Here is a 24,301-nt window from a genome sequence, read left to right on the forward strand (position 1 = left end):
CTAGTATAGTGGTTCATCTGTATAATTCCTAGCACTTGGGAAAGAGGCACAAAAGATCATTTGTGTAAGGCTAGCCTGGGTTATATAAATGTTTCAGGCTAGCTGCACTACACAAGAAACACCTTCACAGACAAAAAGAAATTAGCACAGCGAGGCATCTCCAGTGAATCTCAGCTGTAACTGAAGGGCTGTTCAGCACGCTGGGCTGTCCAGTGCTTGGGTCCATAGCCTGCTGACTCAGTCCCCTGTATCCCAGAAGAAATGAGGAAACAAAACCTGGTAAAAGGAACTGCATCTATTTCTAATCTATCCGAACAAGAAGAGAAAAAAATTTATTCCTCTCCACTGTTCCTATGACAGTCTAACAATTTATAGAAAACCATGCAATAGAGTCCAGAAGATATGTAGATCAGTTGTAAAACAGTTGACTAACAGACCCTTTCCTAGGGAGAAGGCCAGTGGGCCGCAGGCTTCTGGTTTCTTCATTTTCTGTAGGAGTTCAGGCCTAGGGAAAAGGAGTTAAATGCTAAAAGTCCCCCATTTTTTGAAGAAAAGTTCTTGGGTTTTATGGAATGTAGGTTTAAGATCCCCACCTTTTCAGGGACATAGAGTTCTTTGTCCTTATGTCCCTTCCTTTGACAGATATAGGGCAGGGAGGGAGTCTTTTGTATCTTTTCGGAGATTTGCTTCAAGTTCAGCCTGCTTGCTGAGTTCAGCCTGCTTGCTGAGTTTAGCCTGCTTGCTGAGTTCAGCCTGCTTGCTGATCACACCTTGGCAAAGGCAAAGGGAGGGGTGGAATCGGGTGGTGGAGTTGTGGTGAACCCTTCATGACTAAGTGTCTTCGTAGAATTTAGATCGTCTCCTCTGCCACCAGGTCTTGGGCTAGCCTGTCCTCACGGTGGTAGGTGGTTGATAACTATGTAAGTACAGGAAGAAATTTCCTAGCTTTAAAGAGTTGGTTTTTGAGAGGATTTAGCTTGATTTTACCATCTTATTAAAAAAAAACAAAAACAAAAACGAAAAGAATCTGCTATGCTTCTCTCTGCTCCAATCTGTTTCATGTAGCCTCTCATTCATCCATAGGCTAGCCTGATTTAGTTCTCACAACAGAAGTCAAAAAAATGTACAGAAGATACAAGGTCCCTTGAATTGTCACATTGTTTCTGCCACTGTAGTCTGTTGATTTAGAAAGTCACAGGACACAGCCAGGAGTCCAGTTTACTGGCTCTTGGGACCCAGCTCACTTATATTTTGTGGGCATTCTGTATGCCTGATATGGCCATGGCCTAGTCCATACCTTAAAAGTCCATATCTGTAATTGTTTCTGAAATATGTTTGTTCGCTAGATATAATCACTACTACTACTTGGGGATCAGAGTTCTGTGGGATCGTGCCTGTAAACTTCTTAAAAAGCATTTTGTCGATCTAAGAATGCCTGCTTACAACCTACCTTAATTCTTTTGGTGAATTTTGAAGAAAAACATATATCTTCATTCTTGATATAATCTTTGATTCATCTTATATTGCATATCTTTTAGGAGACACAAATAGAGACATTTTTTATTTTCCAACTCCCAAGTCCTAGTCCCTCTCCAGTCCTGAAGCCAGTTGTAAAGTGACTGGTCCTTTCTTCGACTTTTTCTCTCCTGTTCCATCTTACACCTGCTTAGCTGGTAGCAACCATGTAGGATTGCTTTCTCATGTCCAAAAGTTTCTTAGGACATTGTCTAATTTCATCCCAAGTTACTATAAACAGCATAATAAGAGTTACTTAGCATTTTTCTAATCTTCTGTAGTTACTGTATTTTTCTGCCTCCTATAGTTAAGTTAGATTGTCCACAGAGTCATTATGTTTTAAATTTGTGTTATAGTAAGTACCAATCCTAGTTATTGGTTTCTGTGTTTTTTATTTATTGCTGTGGCACTGCAGCTCTAAACAGCTAATAACAAGCACAGAGCTTACAGTGCATCAAACATGTTTCTGCTCCTAAAGCTGTATTAGCTCAATAGTTCTGCTAAGCTGCTTTGGCTTGGCTAATCTTTGTTGGATTCACTCATCAATCCAGTCAGCTGACAGGTTGGGTGACTACCAGCTGACACAGAATGGCCTCAGCTTGGCAGACACAGCTTTCTTTTAGTTTTTCGTCCTACATCTTGTCATGGAGTGGGCAAGGATCCGAAGAGAAAAAGAAACCATTCAAAGAGACCTCTTAACACTTAGAATTGGCCAGAGGCACACTGTAGCATGTATACGCCTACATACATACATGCATACATACATACATACAAATAGATGAGTACACAAAATAAAAAAAATTAACTGTGTATATACGTGTGTGTGTGTGTGTGTGTGTGTGTGTGTGTGTGTGTGTGTGTGTGTGTGTGCGCGCGCGCATGCGCGCTCACATGTGCATGTCTGCCTGCATGTGGGGACTCATGTGGCACAGCACACGTGGAGATAGAGGACAGCCTGCAGGAGTCAGTTCTTTCTTCCTGTGGTCTCCAGATACCAATCTGTAGCCATCAGGCTCGGTGGCAAGCAACCTTAACACTCTGCGCCATCATTACCACCTGCTTCCCTGTTTTAACCACTCACCTCGTATAATTCTGTTTATAAGAGTTCCAGGAAAAATGGACCGTAAAAATACATTCTTATTCTTTTAAAAAACTGCATTCACGGGTTGCATTAAATTGTATATCTCTTAGATTTTTTTTTTTTAAGGCTGTAATCATTGACTTAATCTAAAGGCTAAAATTCCAGTAGTTTTTAAGAAGAATGCTCAAGTGATGCTGTGTCCTTTGGATATTACCAAACACACAGTGTCTGACTGGTGCTTTTTGTGACAAGATTGATTCAAGTGTTATCAACCTGGTGGACCCTTATAAAGTTTTCTGTAATCTAATCGATAGTGTCCTTTGAAGGTGTTTGCCCAGAGTGATCATTTTACTAGGAGTTTCAAAACAGTGCCATTCTAATCCTCTTCTTCCTTTTGGCATTATTAACTGGGATTCTAGGAAGAGAAACAGTACTTGATTAACTATTTGGTTACTGTGAAATGCAGCCTTATAGAAAGGGCATAAGGTTTTGTTTCTTTTGTTTAGTTATTTTCAGGATTTTGTCTTGTGCCCTAGTCTCTTTCAGTTACAGTTTTTATTCAGTGGCAGGATGAGCTCATAGATTGAGTTCTTAGCATGTTTAATGATATCGTCTCATTTCTCTCCTTTTTTGTTCATAGGACACCTCTCATTTCATATTGGCTTCACGTAACATCTAATCACATTGTTTTGAACCAGTGATCATAGGATACACTTGGAATTGGCTTTTCTAAAAGTATTTTATTTATTTACTTATTTTTGGTGTTTTTCTTCCATATTAATCTCTACTTGTCTGGTGATAATTATAGTTGTTATCAAAAAAATCTAAGTATGAAACAAACTAATATATTTGCTAATTAAGGTAATATTTTATATAATACTAGGTAAAATAGTATGACAGTATATGATAGTGCTAATTATGGGAACACATAAACAGGGTGGGAAACTAGTCCTGGGCCAAATCCAGACCTATCTGTTGGTTCACTGCATCCATGGCTGCTTTTTCCCAGCACAGGGAAAAGTAGTCACAGCAGGGTGTATGGCCCACAATTAAAGAGATGTGTATTACCGAGCCCTAAGTTCATTGGTCTTTGATGCAGAATATTGAGATAGTATCCCATCCTTTACAACTATCCAATAGGTTTTTCCTAATGTATTCTAACTGGGACATTTTCATACTTAGACAAAATTATAGTCATTATGTGTTATAGGATACAGTGTAATGTTTTGATATAGAAGATTTTGGATCTAAGTTAGTGAGCTTGGCTATTGCCTCACCTACTTATCTTTTAGTATGTGGTAAGAATACTTAAAATTCTTTTGAAATTTTGAAGTATGCAATACATTGTTATTAAATGTGGTCACCATACTATGCAATCTCACCAGAGACTTAATTTTCCTTTGCAACTGAAACGTTGTATCCTTTGATCAACACACTCTACCCCCTAGCCCTCCTACCCCTCCCACATCCTCCCTACCTCTCCTTCTTCTACTAGCATTCTCCAAGCCACTTTCATAGGTTCAACATTTTTAGATTTCACACATAACTAAGTTGCTGTAGATGTTGTTGTGCCTGGATTATTTAACATAGCAAAATGCCTTCCAGATTCATTTATGTTACTTCAAATGACAATTTCCTTTTTAAAAGCTCACTTCATGGTATGCATTCCATTTTCTTTATATTCAATATCCATGGATAGACAGGTTGCTTATGTAACTGTTGTCAGTAATACTACAGTATGGGAGTGCACATAGGGATTTCAGTTGCTGGATCATGTAAATGATCATGCTATTTTTAGCTTTTTGGGTAACTGCTGAATTGTTCTCCATGATACTGTGATAATTTGTTTCCCACCAGCCATAGAGAGCTTCCTTTTGCTCCATAACTTTACCAATCCTTGTTCCTTTAGATATTTGTCATTCAGTGGCAAATAATTATGAATTTTATTTAGACTTTTGAGGTTTTTTTTTCTTCCAGCTAACATATATTGGATGCTTAGCTTTGTGTAAATTGTTAAATATAGGATTATGGTTTGATGCCTAACAAATAAATAGTACTACTTCAGAAGCTTAAAATGAAACAGCACCTAGTGTTTGTTTAGTCTTAGTAAGTTTTGTGTCACATGCTTATATTTAAAATTACAGTGTTTCACTTAATATTGAACCATGTTCTTCACTGGGAGGTTGAAGACTCCTAGAAAACTTTGCAGTCTGACTTGAAGTCTCTTCTGATTTGCTTTGACTTCTGAACTCTTGTTTGCAAGCAGACCTTATCTTACTCTTACTAGTTTACCCTCTATCTCCATGGAGTTTGCTATGTGCATTGAAGGCACTTTACACTTTCGTTCACTATGAATAATTCTGCCTCTTTGACGTGACCACATGTCCTCTCCCATCTTCATGTTCTTTACAAGTTTAATAAATTAAACTACTCTAATAAATTATTAAAGAAAAATAAACATCAAATATTCAGCTCCCCAGTATACATCTAAATTTATCTTTTTTTCCTCTCCCACTGAGGAAAGACTCTCCCTACATAACCCTGCCGGGCCTAGAACCTGTTTTATCGACAGTTCTCATTTGAAGGCCTAACTGTGTCGTGGCCGCCAGCACTGTCATTTGTTTTCCTTGCAGTGGCAAGAATGTCTGCCAAGTACTGTACAGCCTGTCTGTCAGTCTTTCCTTCAAGTAGGAATGATTGTCCATGAAAAGGGCCAGTTCAGCCCCGCTCAAACAGTTGTGCAGTGCTGTGTATAGGAATCACATCACACTTGACTCAGCAGCAGGAATACATTATGTGAACTGCTTCATCACTAAACGTTAAATATAGTCACAGGTTAAAAGTTAATTACTAATGTCTGTTGCTGGAGCCCAGTGGTCAAGAACACACACTGCTCTTCAGAGGACCTGAGTTCAGTTCCCAGTACCTGTGTTGGGCTGCTGCTCACAGCTCCCTGTGACTTCAGCTCCAGGTGATCCACTCCCCATTTGGCCTCCATGGATACCTACATGCATGTGCACAGACACACATAAACACATAATTAAGAATAAAATAAAGCTGAATATTGTGGAACACACTTTTAATCCTAGTACTAGCAAGGCAGAAGCAGGTGGATTTCTGTGACTTCAAGGCCAGCCTGGCTTACAGATGGAATTCAGGCCATTTAGGACTAAATAGTGAGACCTTATCTCAAAAAAATAAAATAGAGGCTGAAGAGATATGTTAGGGCAGTGGTTCTCAACCTGTGGGTTGTGACACCTTTAGGTGTCAAACAACCTTTTCACAGGAGTCACCTAAGACCATTGGAAAACATAGATGTTTACATTATGGTTCATAACAGTAGCAAAATTACAGTTAGGAAGTAGCAACAAAAATAATTTTATGACTGGGGCAGGGGGGATCACCAGAACATGAGGAACTGTACTAAAGGGTGGCAGCATTAGGAAAGTTGAGAACCACTAGGCTAGGGGTTAAGAACACTTACTACTCTTGCAGGGGATCACAGTTCAATTCCTAGCACTAATGACAATTCATAACCCTCTGTAACTCCAGTTCTCGGCTGGCTTCTTCACTGCACACAGTGGTGCTCATACACATATGCAGGCAAAACACTCATACACATAAAATAAATACATCTAAATAACTACTTAAAACTAACCACTTCTACTGCTTAGGGAGTTTTTGTTTCCTGTGGTTACAGAGAGCGTGACCACAGTGTTATCCTCTTCAGTGCCACTGCCTCCCCTACCTCCACCCCCAAGCTAGGGTACCACTGTGTATCCTTGACTGTCATGAAAAACACTATATAGACTAGCCTGGCTTTGAACTCACAGAAATCTGCTTGCTTCTGCCTCCTGAGTGCTGGCATTAGAGGTGCGTGCCACCATACCCAGCTACCCAGCTTATCCTTGAGTTTTAATGTTTGCCTCACTTTGGGAAATACTGTATTCATAGAAAGTTTTATTTCTTTATATAATAAATTTATTATTTCATGCATGTATACAGTGTGCCTTGGATATCCAACTCCTCTTCTACTCCCCCCCACTTCCACCTTTTCTCCCAACATCATGTACTCTTTTTTTTTTTTTTAGCCCACCAAGTCAGATTAGTATAGCCAGTGTGTTCCTAGGGCCATACTGTGTTTTGCTTCTGTTTCATTAGAAACAGACACTGTTTTCAGAGGTTTCATCCCTAGTGAACACTGATACTGTCCCTCTCCCGACAAGCATCAGTTGTCAATAACTCTTTAGCTGTAGGTGGGACTGACTTGGTGAGTGCCTTCCCTGTTGATGCTGGGATTTTAGCTGATCTTGTGCAAGTCATCATTGGAGCTTACAGGACTCACAGCTGGATCAGACTCTTCAGTTCTTTTCTCCTGCAATAGTATGCATAGTACCTTCTAGTTTATAATATAAGGATTTTTGTTGTTTGTTTTTCTGAGAAAAGGGCCTTCCAAAGTCCAGACTGGCTTCAAAGTTACAATCTTTCTGCCCCAGCTCCCCGATTCCTACATATTAACATTGCAGGCATGTGTCAAGACAGTTTTGAAAAGCTATTTAAAATTAATCTAATGTCTTTCTTAAACTCACAATTAAGAACATTTTATTTTCTTTTTTTTAACATTATGCATAAGTGCACATTTGCATAAAGAAGTCAAAGGACAACCTTTGGGAGTCAGTTCTCTCCTTCCTGCATGAAGGTTGTAAGGATTGAACCTAAGTCATCAGACCAGGAGTGGCAGCGAGTTTCTTTAGCCACTGGGCTTCTTGCCAGCCCAGTTGTATTATCTTCTTAAAGAAAAATAAATAACTGATGACATTCTTTCTAATCCTGTAGGTTACTGTCACATTTGCTGCTGTAAAGGAAAAGCTACCATGTATATTTGCTTCTTTTTCTATTGTTCATCTTTATAGACGCTACATTTCTCTTGGTTTCATGCTATGCTAATATTTCATAATTAGATGTATGAAATGTTATAGGGAAACTAGTAGAACTATGAAACTAGTAGAATTAGGACAAATTTTTATTTTAATACAAACAAACTGTACAGACAGGAACACATATTTTAAAATGACTTCCTTATTTATTTTGCTTTTAGTTTTTACCAAATACGTGCATCAATGAAAATTCCACCGAGAATTCCCCACAGAGTAGAGGCCAGTTTGTTACATGCAACAGGTAAGTAAAGGAATATTTTCAAGTTAAAAATAAGAATTTGAAGTAACATATTGGTCAGTGATACTATTTTGTAAATACTTTTACTTTTTCCATTTGTAAGCATGAGTTACCAAATAGGATTATTATGATTTCCCTCTCAAGAAATCAGTAAAACAGGCTTTACTTGGTTTCTTACAGATGGATACATAAGATGTTTATAAAATTCCATGAAAATAAACATAGATATGTGTAGTATTAGTTGTGAAAGTTGAGGTTTAAAAGGGTACACAATAAAAATATATATAAACTTGATTTGAAACTCATGGACTATTATATATAATGAAATTTTATAGTATGTTTTTGAATTCTACATGCTTATAACTCAGCTTCTTGAATACTAGTATTTCAGCTGCATAACACCATGCCCAGCTATAGGAGGACACTAAAAATGCTTCATATATAAGCTATATATGAATTTTGCCCTTAGACTTGAGTCTCATCCCCAGCACATTATTTATATCCAGATAGTCCACAACCTGAAAAAAATTCAAAACCTTAAGCATGTCTAATTCCAAGCATTCTGGATAAGAAATATTCAATTTGTATGTGTTTTTATTCCATGTAGTTAGGGAGTGAAACGGTTAGTAAAAAATTCTAAAGAGTTGCCATGTAAACCTGATATTGTAATTTTCAAAGCATTATAAAAATAATAACACATCAAACCTATAGTTATGCTGATCATAATATAGTCCTTTTGATATTTAAAGCAATTTACTGGAAATTAGAATTGTTAGAGTCATTTTTTTTTATCATACTGTAGATATTAACCTGCTAGTTTGTGTTAAATTTAATGAATTGTGTTATTGTATTTAATAGGAGTTTGTCTTTCATAGCACTATCAAGATAGTCAGGGAGCCTATTATGATCACAAAAGAAAAATAGCTTTGTTGTCTTAAAAAAGAAAAAGACTGTTTTCTTCTAGACCTAGCATGTATATATATATATATATGCTTATTATCATAACAAAGCCTTCTGTAAGTTTACCTTCAAGAAACAGAAGGGGCCGGAGATCCGGTTCGGCCGTTCAAGGCTGGGTTCACAACCAAATGTCAAGAAACAGGTAGTAGAGCCACGAGGATTTCCACACACCCTTGGTGCTCCTCGGTGAGCTTCCCTAAGTCTAACAGGTGGCATGTCTTGCTCTCTTATCTCATGAATTTGCATTGCAAAAACCTTAGACTTGAGTTTGTGAAATACTTTTCCAGCTGGCAGCAAAGTTTAGGTACATTCAAAAAGGTCAACTAAAGTTAACGGCTTTTAAAAATTGAATTTCTTAAATAGAATCAGTTACTGTATTAGAATGAAATTTGCAGAGAACTAAGGCAAATTTTTTGTATTTTTATTTATGTGTGTGGATGGTGTGTGGAATAATAATTGAAGAGATTATGAAATTGAGAGGGAGTTGGGGGCACACAGGATGATTGGGGATAGAAATCATAAATGCAGTACTCATAATCTCAAAAACTAATATAATGTAAAAATATAAATGTAATGTTAATAGATATAAATAGTAATATGCTCTATATTAATATGTAATATACAAATACAAATAACAATATATTGATATATAGTATGATATATAAATATATGTAAATATTGATATATAGTATGATATTATAAATATATGTAAAAAACTATATTTCTATAACATCGTATATTATATATGTATATTTTATCAGTATTTATTATATATTAGTATAATATAGTACTGTTTACAGATAATAAATGTGACAATTGTAAATATTCTTTACAGTTGTTATTTTCCTCACAAGGACATGAGATTTTTTTTTCCTTTGAATTAATTTATGCTGAGCTAACATTTTTGTATTTTAGTCATTCTGATTTGGAATTAATTTAAAAACATTGCTTTTTCAAATATTTGGGTATAAGATCGTTTAGTTAATCCAAAAAATTCTAATTGGGGGTAAGGGAAAGATAAGAATTCTCGAAAGATGAGAAAATGGTAGAATATATACGAAACTAGGTAAGTTGTGGATTCCTAGCAAATTACTGTGTGAAAGGCCAGAATGGAATGTAGTAGAAAGAGCAAACCCAGTATGTTTATTATATAGTGTTACTGTATCGAGCAGAAATAGCTCTTTGTTCATGTTAGGTATAATTTGTTTGGGGGAAAAGGCAAATTTCATATTTAAGAGATTAAAATTTGTTACAATTAAAACCTGTTTAGTAATTCAAGGAATTACTTCTACCTAATATTTCTTGGGTTCTAAACAACTCCCTGAGAGGACTAGAAATTCTAGTTATGGTTAGTAGTAATTCTAAGATAAAAAAGATTATGGATGCCAGAATCAGTAGGCAGTAGAGTCAATGTTAAATGGACATCTAAGTATTTGAAGCAAAACTTTATGTATTTAGATTGATCTAGATGATAGAATTAGATGTCAAAGTATTATATCTGGTTGATGTGTTGAAAATTGCATTATGATTGCTATAACTTCTTTTCCTATATGTCATCTTGACCTAAACTTTATAGAACATTTCTCTGCTTCTGCTTCTTGACTGGTAAGTTAAGGACTAAGAAAAGCATGAGAAATAAATTACCAAAAGATTTAGCAATAGCTCATGATTACTTTTCCTACTCTAGTAGGCCTTAAGTGCCTCACTGACTACTATTTGTATTATATTCCATTTTATATATATTCCTGCCAAGAGTATCCTTTTCTGTCCGGAATCAAAAATAGTAATGGCATCCATCATCTTGATTGACGGTAAATCAGAATTATAAATCTTGTTAGGGGTCTTCCGATTCAGTAGTTGGAGTGACAGAACTGATGTGCTATTCAACCTTTCTGGACCGTTGAGAGTGATTTATGACCTGAACATTGGAGCAAAAGCTACTTTTCATGTCAGTAAGAAAGTGAGCTCTTAGGTGCTGAGTAATTTCCCCAGCCCTTCTGATAGATGTTTTTGTCCACATACAGGCAAATAGCTATAAGGTCAGTTAGTTCAAAAAGAATTACATTCCTACCTTTTTTTCAAATTTTCTTTTTCCTGGTTCATATGACGATAATAAATGTGCTTTTGGTTGGATTTATAGGTTGAAAATTTGTCTGCGGCATTTGTGGGTTTTGTTACAGCATAAGAGGACAGGGATTTCTTCAACTGAAATAAGTGTCAAGCGTGAAAAAACAGTCTAAGTTTCTAGAAGACAATTCAGGGAGGTCCAGTTATTTGAGAATTGATCTAGTCAAGTAGGTAGGTAGATAGACAGGCACACATAGCTATGGTTTAACTGTTGATTTAGACATGCCACTCTCAAATAGTAAACAACGTAGGTAGACCAAAGCCGAGACTAGCTTCCTTTTATGCACCCTGGGAAAACTCACTTTTTTCTCAGAAATAAAATTCTAGCAACCCAATATCAAACACATTAAAGAACAGCACTTTAAAAATAATTTAAGGAAATAAGTAACTGGAGGCAATTCATATCATGTCTCTAATTACTGTAACTGAAAACTGATTAGTCTCAACAGCCATGAGTAGAAAATTCATCAGGTATTGTGGATGATGAAACTTTTAAGTTCATTTGACCTTTCAGGCTTCTGTTCTGCTTGCTCCCATTTGAGCGGCTTCATTCTGTCAAGGAAAGACTGAAATTACTTGCCTGACTATTTGTGTACAAACTGTGCTTTCAACTCAGGACAGGCATGGTGCTTGCTTATGCTGCTGTTTTACTTTGCAATACTAGCAACAATAACGTGAGGTTGAATAAAAGCTTACCTGTTCACAAAGTACAGTAAGAGATAATCAAAACTACTTGTTTAACCAAAGAAGTGAAAATGTAGATAGATAGTGATGGTACTAAGATGTAAGTTAATGTAAGTACTAAGTTTCCACATCTGAACTGTCTAAAACTAGAGTCTTGGGTGTGTTAGAAAATAGCTGACAGCAAAATGCAGATAGTCACTTGAACAAGAAAATAGGTCACTAAATTAAGAAGTTAGATGGTGATTTATTCAAATAGACTCATGAAATGTCTATAATGTTTAAGATAACAGTGCTCAATCTAAAACTAAAGGACTGTGTGATCCTTGGCCTAATGGAGGTGTTTTTATTTTAGCATGTTGAAAAGTTGTTTCTGATTCAGAGCAAGAGTGTATGGCCTATTTCTAAGTCATTTTATGAATGTAGTGTAAAAAGAATAAAATGAAAGTAGAGCTGAGTGCTGGTCACCAAGGCTGACTACCTTGATTTGACCACTGAATACTAGTTACATGCTACTACACCATACCCCCAGGAGTGCAGGGTTAAAATGCTAGTTTAAAATCAAATTTTAGAAAAAAATATATATACATATATATTTATGTATATATATAAAACAACTCTTTCCATTTGTGATTATCTTTCCACTTTGAGACTTAGTAAAAGACATGAAAACCTTTAACTGATGTTCTTTTTACTGATGAAAGGGTTGGTATTTTCCCCATTTTTCTCTAAGAACAGTGCAGATAGAGTGTTTTGGTTTCTAGCTTGCATGCTTAAAAGTTTAATTTAGATTTAACCATGACTGAAAGAAGGAAGGGAGTAATTTGATATTGTAAGAGCTTGGAACATATCTCTTTGAGATTCATTTTAGATTGCTAAGAAACTCGTGATAGTATTTGTAGCTGTAGTGTGCATGTTGTGGGGGAGAGGTTGACATTGGGTCTTCCTCTTTCTGTCCCCCACCATTTTTTTTTTTTTTTGAAACATCACTGAACCAAAAGCTCACTAACCAGCAAGTTCTGGGTATCCTCCTGTCTCTGTCCCCCACCAGAGCTGTGCTTATAGGTGACTACCACCATGCCTGGTTTTTATGTGGGTGGTAGGGAATCCAAAATCAAGTCCTTATGCTTGCATAGCACATAGTTTGCCCATGAGCTGGCTTCCCAGTTTCCTGGAGATCTGTTTTATTGGTTTAGTCAGTGTCCTAATGTCAAGAATTGTAAAGAATCTTAATATTTGACCTGTGCATTAAAATTTGTTTTTGTTTTTGTTTTTTGTGCTTCCTCTTGTTTCTGTACATCTTGTGAGCAGAGATAGCTGGAAAGCCTATTACAGACTTAAAAAAAAATTCTCTTGGACAGCTTTGGAAGCTATAAAGTCTTAGTTTGCAGCATGGGGTAAACTTTTTTACTGTCTAGTCTGATAATGAGAATGCCTCCTGCTGATGCAAAGGTTTGACAGGTTTACATATCTCTTCTGGTAAAGACTGAAGCAACCAAAACTCATGGCATCTGTGATGGCTCTTGGCTAGTCTCCCCATCCCTCCCATGGGACTTGAGGACGTGAGGTATACAGCTACTGTCTGTGCTGGGAATTATAAAATCTTTTGTCTTGTGTCTTCTTCCAGTATCTGTGAAACTGTAGCTGATTAGCTAGTAGCTTAGGAGTGGAATAATTTCTCAGAATAACACCACAAGAGTCTGTTATCCAGAAAGGCCAATTAAGAAGTGTTCAAGACTAAGACAAATTATAACTGTAGCAGATGCTGACAAGTAAATGAGATTTGAGAATATTTCCATTGGATTTAATAGTGCAGAATTCATTGGTCTTGATGCACAGTTGCATGGGTCAAAGACTACCTGGAATGTGAATTAATTCTTGCTGTGTAAAAATTTGCCACCCAACTTAGTTTTAAATACCACATTATCACAGTTTCTGTGTTTCAGGAATTTAGCTCCATACCTCTGGTTCAGAGTCTCCCATGAGTTAAAGTCAATTACTTCTGCTGTGTTTACACAAATTATACCATTACTTTTGCTCTATTCACAAACATTAATCCTGATAACTTTGGGGGAAGAATTTATACAAGAATATGGACACCAGGAAATGAGAATCAGTAGGCCATCTAAAATTCTGGATATAACAGGCTGAATAGGGAAGAAGGGGAGGGTATGAATTAAATAAATATACTAAATGCCAAGAACTTGAGCTGTTTGCCAAAAAAAGGAAACAGAGAAATAATAAGTTTGTTTAGGATCATCTACAGGTAGATATGGTAGTGGCTCTTATAGAAATTCTCTGGTAGATTATTATTATTGTTGTTGTAGATATTGTTTCATGAAATAAGAACCAAAATTATCAGAAATTGAAGGCTAGAATTGGGGAGAGAAAATAAATAGTGAAGTAGTCACCTAGCAATGTGAGTAACAAACAGGTTCAGAAGTAACATGAGTGCTAGGTGACACTAAGGGCCATTTGAGATAAGTAGTCATGAATGTAAAGCACAGCCAGTCCAAAGAGTTGTATACTGTCCCCAGGCACATATGGCTTGTGAGTATAAGTATGGATTGGGAAAAGAGCTGGATTTAGCAAAAGTGAGATATATAAGCCAGTATATTAAAGCAAGGTAGTATATAGCCACACACATACCCACACACATATCATTCATATATATGTGTTCATATATTCATACACATACACACATTAGGATGTTTGATGGTTGGTTGGTTAGTTGGTTGGTTGGTTTTTGTGTTTTGAAGCAGTCGCATTGAATTGCCCAGGCTAGACTAGAATTGTCATTCCTTTACTTCAGCTTTGAGAGTCATGGTATTCTTGGCACATGTTGCTGTTCCTGGATTCTCTTAATAGGCTGTATGTATATAAAGGGTGTGATAATGATAAATCAGAACTTAAAATGTGGTAAGAAGTAAAATGGGCACTTAGAGGAAAATGGAGAGAACAGAAGAGGCCCAGGAGTCATAGAATTACTCCTAAATGGCCCCAAGGATTGTTAGACCTTGTTATCTGAGGAAGTAAGCTGGGAAGATAGGTGTAGTTATAACAAGAAGTTGATTCAAGTCTGCATTGCAGAGGAATTGCAGTCAGAAGTAATGGAAAAATGACCATAGGAAAGAGGAGCTAAGGAAGGCTGTAGTTGAAGTTTTCCTGTGTCCCACACGGTCCTCAGCCACTCAGACCCAAGTAAACACACAGAGGTTTATATTAATTAAAACTGCTTGGCCATTAGCTCAGGCTAACTACTGACTAACTAGCTCTTACATTTAAACTCAGCCCATTTCTGTGAATCTATGTGTCCCCACATATTCCGTGACTTTACCTGTGTGCAGTTAACATGCTGCTCCCTAGATGGCGGGCTGGCATCTCCTGACTAAGCCTTCCTCTTTCCAGAATTCTCCTTGTCTGCTTATCCCACCTATACTTCCTGCCTGGCTACTGGCCAGTCAGCATTTTATTAAACCAGTGTACAAAAGCATTATCCCACAGCAGAAGGCTGTGGGGCAGGAACACACAAAGAGGAAAAGCACCTAGGAAGTTGGTAGTGCAGGATTTACTTGTATTGCTATTCATAAGGATAATATATAAGGTAGTTTTGAAGGGAATAATTCTGAATTAAATAAAATCTTTAAGAAATTAGGTTCTTGGTGACTACAAGAGTGGGGTGGTCAGTGGCATACAGTTGTCTAATGACAGGAAACTCAACGTTGTTAATAGTGGTAATTGCTGTGGGATGGTCTGTATGTCAAATGTGTTGCTGATTGGTCAATGAATAAATCACTGATTGGCAGTGGCCAGGCAGGAAGTATAGGCGGGACTAACAGAGAGGAAAATTGAGAGAACAGGAAGCTGGTGAGGGAGACACTGCCAGCCGCCATCAGGATAAGGAAGATGTAAAGTACCGGTAAGCCACAAGCCACGTGGCAAGGTATAGATTAATAGAAATGGATTAATTTAAGCTGTAAGAACAGTTAGCAAGAAGCCTGCCACGGCCATACAGTTTGTAACCAATATAAGTCTCTGTGTTTACTTGATCAGGTTTGAGTGGCTTGGGACTGGCGGGTGAGAGAGATTTGCCCTGACTGTGGGCCAGGCAGGAAAACTCCAGCTACAAATGGCGCCCCACGTTGGGCACCAGATATTGGTGAAATTATTAAGGCCACTCCACGTAGTTAAAAGGAGATTTATTTAATGGCGTAACTTACAAATTAAGGAATAGGTAGGTCGCGGAGTCTGGGGAAGGTGTATCACAGTCCAGCGGTGTTCTCTGGAGCTCTGCTCGGTCCACCTCTCCAGTCCAGGGTCCCGCAACAGAGAGAGCGCCCGCTGATCCAGCTCTCGGGTCCCCAGGCGTCTCCCTTGGCCCCGCCTTGTAGGCGTGACATTGCCGAAGTCTCAATGGGGGTTGGAACTTCCAGATCAAAGCTGGAATGGCTACCCACTACATCTCCCCCTTTTTGTCTAAATAAGAAAGTTCTAACCTAATACAAGACTATATACAAAGGAATGGTTATCAAATATTGTCCAGGAATAATGAGGGATAATGACCTAGATAAGATGGAACTACAACCAATGCAAACAATATCAAGCAAGAAACACATACTAAAATCCAGAGAAGTATAGAGCATAGGTAAATGGCATGTTACAAAGATCATTCCAAAAGGTGTCCTATCCTAAAGAACCTGAATCTAATACTTAATATATTTTATCTACTAAGTTGTAACTATAACTGTTAGTCTTTAATCCCATCAAAGACCTGAGAAGGAATATAATGGTACCTGAGAAATGGTAGATGGATGTAAGCAACTTTCGGGAATCTTGCGAGAGTAGACGGAGACAGCTGGCAGCCTGGACAGTCACCTAATGTTTTTCAGCATTGTTGGTGCATTCAAATTGGCTACAGGCCTAAAGTATCTGACAGACCATTTTTAGAAGCAGGAATTCTGAAAGCCCATCTTACCCTGTCTTGGCAGAGTACAGTGGTCGCTTTCCTTGTGTCCCATTTGTCCAGAAAGGATAGCATTGCATTAGTACTGTCAGCCGTCGAGGCAAGGGCAGTTCTTTGCCCAGTAGGCTATTTTGTGCCAAGAAGACAAACTTCCAAATGGAAATGTCTTAGAAGCCCAACATTCTCTCGGGATCAAATTGGTGCAGCCAGGAGCAATTATGTCTCACATCAACAGAATTCTAAGTTATTTAAATGTCATATTCTCTAGGTCTATGAAGTGTTTGAAGATTACCTGTCCATCTGACCTATGTATCTGTAAATCTGGATAACCTAACTAACGTAACTATAGAGATGACAAGCATAGGTGACTATTAATCTATAAGTCTTATCTACCAAAATAACCTAAGGACTAAGGCTTCACGTAAACAAGGTAAACAGTCTATAAGCAAGTGTATGGTAAAGAACGATGACTTCAAAATTGTGACAATATACAAGATGTTATAACAGAGGTAGGAGTATATAGTGCGATTGCAGTATGACAATAATCTTAAATATATATCGATATTTATAACAGAGGTAGGAGTATGTAGTGTGATATGCAATATGACAATAATCTTAAATATATATCAATATACCGAATATCCTAAACAGAAGTAGAACCTACATAAAGTATGACAGATATAAATTTACATTTGTATCAATATACAAGTATTTCAAATAAGAGTAGAAATATATGTACATTATAACAAATATAGTTCCGTATTTGTATCAATATACAAATTATCTTAAACAGGAATATAAAAATAGTTTACATTTGTATCAACATATAAGAACCCATAACAGTGTAAATTACAGTGCAAATTATTTAAGGCTACTATTTTACTAAATTTGTTTACTAGTATACATAATAATCTAACATAATATCTTATACCTATCCATTCCATTTTTTTTTTTGAATACTGAGTTTAATATTTCCTTCCACCCCCAACCCTATAACCATCATCCATAACCCTGAGAATTATGAAACCTAAGGGAGAAGGGGCGTCGTTTTCTTAGAATTGCTTCCTGCTGTTTAGGGGGTGATGTTATCTCTGTTGGGTACTGTGAGAAAGCTCAGATAGTTAAATCTCAGTTAGACTAACTGTAGGTTCTGCAGTAAGTCTTAGAGTAATGGGTAAGATTGTCTGAAATTCCGGTAAGAAGTGTAGTATGATGATGATTACCATCGCATCATTCTGGATTGGGTAGAGTTGTTGTTGGGGCCCCATCTTCCTTCTGGAGACTTCTGAGATTGCTATTAGAAAAACTTATTTGTTATCAAAATGGAAGATTTGGATTTAAAGAGGACATATCATGTAAGAAAGGATTCTGAGAAATCAAGAGTAAGCTTGGAGAGAATTAGAATCTAGAAGACAATGGTCCCTTTTATTGGTTTCCTTCTGTCCCACACCAGAGGGCTCTTCTGATATGGAACTGAAGAATCTTTCAAACTTTTCTTTTAGCAATGTGCTTGGGTTTAGAGAAGGAGTGAGCCAATTTCATCTCCAAAGCCAGCTTGGCTTATAATTGAATTGGAACCATAACTTTTCTAGATTGATAGAGAGATAGATGTTAGACAGTGAGATTTTACCGTGTGTAGATTGGTACCAATAGATTCTTTCTTTCTGCTGTAAACATCCGGATATCCAAGGCCTTATGATTTTTGGAAGATGGGTATTTCCATTATCCTGGAAAGACAAAAATAGAACCCTACCCCAACCTTGATTGTTAAATTTTTCTTACAACTTGTAGAGATGTCACATTGGTGGATGATCTTTTACTTCACCTCATCAAGGGGTTTTTCCTGTTCAAATCGAATTTTTATTAATTTTGTTGGTATCCATAGCTTCTCTTCTCCTGCAGAAACAAAGGCAAAACCTTCCTTTTTAAGAAAAGAAAAGGGGAGGTGCTGTGGGATGGTCTGTATGTCAAATGTGTTGCTGATTGGTCAATGAATAAATCACTGATTGGCAGTGGCCAGGCAGGAAGTATAGGCGGGACTAACAGAGAGGAAAATTGAGAGAACAGGAAGCTGGTGAGGGAGACACTGCCAGCCGCCATCAGGATAAGGAAGATGTAAAGTACCGGTAAGCCACAAGCCACGTGGCAAGGTATAGATTAATAGAAATGGATTAATTTAAGCTGTAAGAACAGTTAGCAAGAAGCCTGCCACAGCCATACAGTTTGTAACCAATATAAGTCTCTGTGTTTACTTGATCGGGTTTGAGTGGCTTGGGACTGGCGGGTGAGAGAGATTTGCCCTGACTGTGGGCCAGGCAGGAAAACTCCAGCTACAGGTAATTCTTAAAGGGAGACAGTATCTGAAAGCATCAGTAAGGAACTAAGGAACAGGATGGCCCAGTCCTGGTGGCAGAGTGTAGAAAGGGGCTGGAGAGATGGCTCAGTTTGTAAGGTACGTGTCATGTGAGCATGAAGGCTTGAGTTTGAAGCTCAGCATCCCCATCCAAAGGTGAGCATGGCAGCACTTGCCTGTAATCCTAGCACAGGGGAGAAAGACAGAATTTAGGAGCTCACTGGCAAGCCAGTCTAGCTGAATTGGTGAGCCCTAAGTTCAGTGAGAGGCCCCATCCCAAAAAATCCGGTGAAAAGTGATTGATAAAGACACCGAAGAGCAATTTGTAGCTTTCATACATACTTCCAATCCTTACCCCCCCACACACACGCAGGTTCACAACAAATACACACATACAAAGGAACATATAGGAGAGGAAATAGCCCATCTGAAAACAGAATTCACAGGAAGAGCAATAGGAAAAGCTTTTGCTTCTGGAGGGAACAAATTCTATTTAGCATTATCTGAGGGCTTTACATACAATCTACGTTGTATTGAAAATTCTTCCCCCTTCTCAGTTCTTCTCTAAAACATTGAGAGTGGAGTTTTTGAGTTATTTGTTTTCCTTTAAATGTATATTCTGATATATCTCAAACTTACAGAAAAGTTGTAAATACATTGTAAAACCTACTTTAAAATACTTTATTTTCAAGTATGTGTGCACATGCAATCACTTACATACCATAGTCCGTGTGTGGTGGTCAGAAGGACAACTTGTAGGAGTTGATTGTCTCCTTCCACGATGGGTTCTAGGGAAGAGCTTTGACCCAGTGAGCCATCTTGCCAGCCTAAGACCATTTCTTTTCTCTTCTTTCTTTCTTTCTTTCTTTCTTTCTTTCTTTCTTTCTTTCTTTCTTTCTTTCTTTCTTTCTTTCTTTCTTTCTTTCTTTCTTTCTCTTCTCTTTCTTTTTTTGTGGTGCATGCCTTTATCTATCTAGCTATCTACCTACCTACATACCTATTTACCTATCTACCTATCTATTTATTTATTTTGCTGAACCAAGGAGTTTAATTGGGGTTACTTACAGGAAGGAAAATGACTTACAGACAGCTGCATCACCAAAGCCCACCCCAGCACCAGTGACAGCTCACAAAAGCTGGGAACCTGTGGAGTACACTGCACAGTCTGCAGGCAGCTCAACAGGTTGGAGAGTGTCCTTTTCAAGTGACTCAGTTGAGCAGCCTAAGATCATTTCTTGCAAAGCATTAGTGCTTTGCCAACCTATGAGTGTGAGGAACTTGTCAGGTCGTGCATATAACTTCCCTTACAGAAATCTTGTTCCAGTGATCCATTGCTTATTTTCTCTTTGGTCACCCCTTCACATGTCCCAATCTGTCACTCTACCTTCTTCTCCAGAATGCATTCTTTGTCCTGCTGGGTTTCCCTTTATGTCTCTCACTTCCCTAATGTGACCATCTCAGTCCTTCTCACCTTGATGAAGGATTTACGCCAGGAGATCATTTCAGAATGTCCTCACTTTCCTTTGATGAGAGTAGAGTGCTGAGCTGCCGCCGTGTTCTCTCCATCACCTTACACATATGGAAGTCTTTCTTGAGCCATCTGGACAGTTTCTCATCTGTTACTATTTCTGGAGGCAAACCAGATTGCATAGGTTAAGAAGACAGCCCTCCTTCAGATACCAGTCACAAGTTCAATGGCCAGCAGCAGCCTTCACTTCTAACCGAGTTCAAATTTGGAGCTCCAGCTGTTTGCTAAATTTGATAGTTCACTAGAAGAATTCACTCAGTTCAAGAATGTGCATACTTAGTATGGCTTTATTATTCTGAATTCATTCTGTGTGTCCCATCACAGCCAGTCAAAAAAAGAAATGTAGGCCAGCAAGATGACTCAGTGGTTAAAGGATCTTGCCACCAAATTTAGTGACTTGGTTGAATCCCTGGAACCCACATTGTGGGAAGAGAGAAGCAACTCCCTCAAATTGTCCTCTGACAACCACACATGCACTGTGACACGTGAATACACAAGGGTAAACATACAGACACACCAAATAAGTAAGTAAACCAATAAATCAATAGCTTTAAAAGTGTTTAGAGAAATATGTAGGACTGAATATGTAGAGTCCCATATGTAAGCCTCCATTGTTTTCTTCCCATAAAACCAAGATACATTACCACCACTCACATGCCCAACCTGTGTAGATAAGAATTTGCAGTATTACAAGCCAGGGAAGCGCACCCAAAGTTCTGTGTCCAGAGTTTCTATCGATATGTTATTAGGTATGCACAATTGATTGAATTATCCCCCAGCATAATTTCAAATCTCCTGTCTTTTCCCCCTGCCTAGATAGTAACCTTCCTTCCTGTGGCTGAAAACCAGTTGTCTGATCACATGGTCTGTCTTCATGGTGGTGTGGCAGCCCCATCATGAGTCACCTTAGCAAAAGAAATCTGAGATCACAGAGGTCTGGAGTCTTCTGTCCCAGTAACAAAAGTAAAAATACTTCTTTTTACTTCAGTTGTGAAAATCTCAGTTGCCCCTTTTCTGTGTTTAACAGATCAGTGTTCACTCTAAAATATCTAAGATTTTTCTCACTTGCTTTTCAAGTAGAGAAAAGTCTATACAAGAATTTTCATGATGGTTATGGTGTAGTTTTTATTCAGTTTTTATCAGAAATTAGTTAAGTTTTCAGAAATGTGTTAACACTTCTATGTGAAATGGTAATGACAGTGGGGTGACATCAAATTATAGTACTCTAACCTAGTATGTAAGTACTTGTCCTGTTTGTCTTTTACCTCACTTGTATATCTCATCTGTTGTAGGTATGACATTAGCCTTTCCAGCTTCAGTTCATGATGCTCTGGTTTGCAGCAAAACATTTCAGATCCTATATAAAAATGAAGAAGTTGTTTTAAATGATGTCATGATCTTCAAAGTTAAAATGTTGTTGGATGAAAGAAAGGTAAACATCTCTTCATTTCTATTTACTGTGAGACTTCAATGCATATTTGTAACATTTATAAATACTAGGCATCTTATAAATTTCTCTTTAGATTGAGGAAACTCTTGAAGAAATAAATTTTCTGTTATCCTTGGATCTACATTTCACAGATGGAGACTATTCGTAAGTAGGCTGGCTGTTCGGAGAGTTAAACATCTTTAGATCTTATGGCTTTATGTGTTATGTACTCCCATTTTGTTTTTTGGAACCTCTACTCCATTCTTGCCTGTTATAAAGTGCTTGTATTTTTTCTGAGAAAGTCTATTGAGAAAGTTGGGGCTACTCTTCCATACCCATGCTCCAGGAAGTGAAATCAGACAAGGTGAAAAATTATGAACTTCTTCCCTAGACTCTACTAATTGTACAGTTGCTATAGTAACACTACCACAAGGCACTTAAACTGATTTCTCTTCCGTTGGTCATTAGTGAGTTTCTCTTGGCATGAGGTGCAGTTCCTCTAGATGGGACTGCATTGATACTCAGAATGGTCAAGACTGGGGACACACGTAGTGGGCGTGTCTAGTTCAGTTCTAACCCTCAAAGCTTCTGAGATACCAGTTACCCAGAACTTGCCCACACATCTAGACATAGTCACACATTGTGCTTTTATTTGTTTAAGACAAGAATGGTATTTTTGAGAACTTTTTCTTCGTTTGAAGCAAATATTCAAAATACTTCTTGACTGTAATACCAAGCAGTCGTATTACTGAAAGGTCCTCTGGATGTAATTTTCATGACCTTTTTGTAGGGTTTTTGTGTGTGTAATATGACAGACTATATAATAAAAGTATCTTTACGGACTAATAAGTGGTTTGTTTATGAGACAGGGTCTCCCTAGACATTTAATAAATGTTAAGGGTCACTAAGCAACACTTAAAATTTTGTGCACTTAAAAATAATTTGACATACTTTGGGAGATTTATTATAGTAGGATTTGACCTTGTAAGAAATAGAATTCTCCCTGAAGTAAAAGTTAAGATGACTATTAACTATTGGGCTATCAAAAAGAACTTGTTTTTATAAGTATGTTAGTGAAAACAGCCCAATCAAATTATACTATTAAAAAGCTGTGAATCTGGCTATTTTTATATGGCTGCCTCATCAATTTGATGCTTGCAAATTACTCTCATTGTAAGCTTAAATAATTAAGACTTTAAAAAATAGTTTTAAATGATTTATAAAATACTAGCCTTTACTAAACATTCCCTAATTACTTGAAAATTTATCGCTTTTTTATAGGGCAGATGATCTGAACGCCTTACAACTAATAAGTAGTCGAACATTGAAGCTGCACTATAGCCTCTATAGAGGACTTCATCATCATGTGAATGTTATGTTTGATTATTTCCACCTTTCTGTTGTATCCGTTACAGTCCATGCATCATTGGTTGCACTACACCAGCCACTAATAAGGTAAATTTAACTAAGATTTTACTACTTATCAGTGTAATATCTTTCTGTTTTATACTTAAAACATACTCTGACAAAGGTAACTGAAATAGTAAAGGATTTTTAAGCGCATAATTATTGATACATTTTCATTATATGCTAATATAATAAAATAACTCAAAAGCACAGGACCATTAGTATCAATGACATTTTTATTACAGAAGTATGGAGTGATTTTTATAATTCAGTTAATAACTAAGTAAAATAGAATACAGAAATAATCATGTAATATTGTTTAGTCTCTACCTGGTTTAATTTTTAATTTATTTTAGTTTGTGGTTCTGCTGTACTGTTAACTTGTACTGTGTAAGAGAATATGGATGTATTCTTAGTGTTCTTTATCTCTTTCCTAGATCCTCTATTTCTGCTTTTTTAACTGTCATACAAAAGTCATTGCTTTCTAAGGTTTTAAACAATTTTATGAATTTGTACTAACATTTTTATATTACAACATAACAATATTTCAATTTGAAATTGTGTGATATTGGGATTTAGAAATGGCTCAGGGGTCAAGAGCACATAAACCCTTCCAGAGAACTCAAGTTTTATACCCAGCTTTCATCAGATGACTCTTAGCCACCTGTAACTCCAGCTTTATGGGGATCTGATACCTCTGGGAGTACCTGCACTCATGTGCACATACCTGCTCCTACACATACATATAATTAAAGTAAATCTTTAAAATAATGAAAATAAATCTTTAAATACTATGTAATATTTTAGGTGACAAATTCATTATGTAATTATTTTTTCTAACTACTTCCATGGAGAGAAAAATTTGTTTCATCAGTGTAAGATACAATCATCCTCTATGGTTCATAAAATAAAAATCTTTGGTAATGTAGGAAGGAGATGAAACTCTCAAATCAATAACTTTACCTAAAAATAACCCCATAGAATTGAATTCTGAACTGTCTGCAATTTCTGACACAATATGATTGTAACAACTGTTATGGGTGATACTTAAGCATATGTATTATGTCATACACACATACACA

At 37.2% G+C, this 24,301-nt stretch overlaps 1 protein-coding gene across 6 annotated transcripts in view; it reads left to right on the top strand.

The window, feature by feature from the left end:
• Positions 1-24,301, top strand: part of Fam135a (family with sequence similarity 135 member A) — an 83,936-nt gene that overhangs the window by 18,812 nt on the left and 40,823 nt on the right. For all 6 annotated transcript variants that reach the window (XM_052745275.1, XM_052745273.1, XM_052745277.1 and 3 more), the window contains 4 exons: positions 7,695-7,774; positions 21,676-21,815; positions 21,907-21,977; positions 23,094-23,267. In XM_052745275.1, the coding sequence (XP_052601235.1) occupies positions 7,695-7,774; positions 21,676-21,815; positions 21,907-21,977; positions 23,094-23,267 (465 nt within the window). The remainder of the gene's footprint in view (positions 1-7,694; positions 7,775-21,675; positions 21,816-21,906; positions 21,978-23,093; positions 23,268-24,301) is intronic.

This window comes from Peromyscus californicus, unplaced genomic scaffold (assembly GCF_007827085.1).
Source record: "Peromyscus californicus insignis strain IS unplaced genomic scaffold, ASM782708v3 Scaffold_19__1_contigs__length_69161282, whole genome shotgun sequence".
NCBI lineage: Eukaryota > Metazoa > Chordata > Mammalia > Rodentia > Cricetidae > Peromyscus > Peromyscus californicus.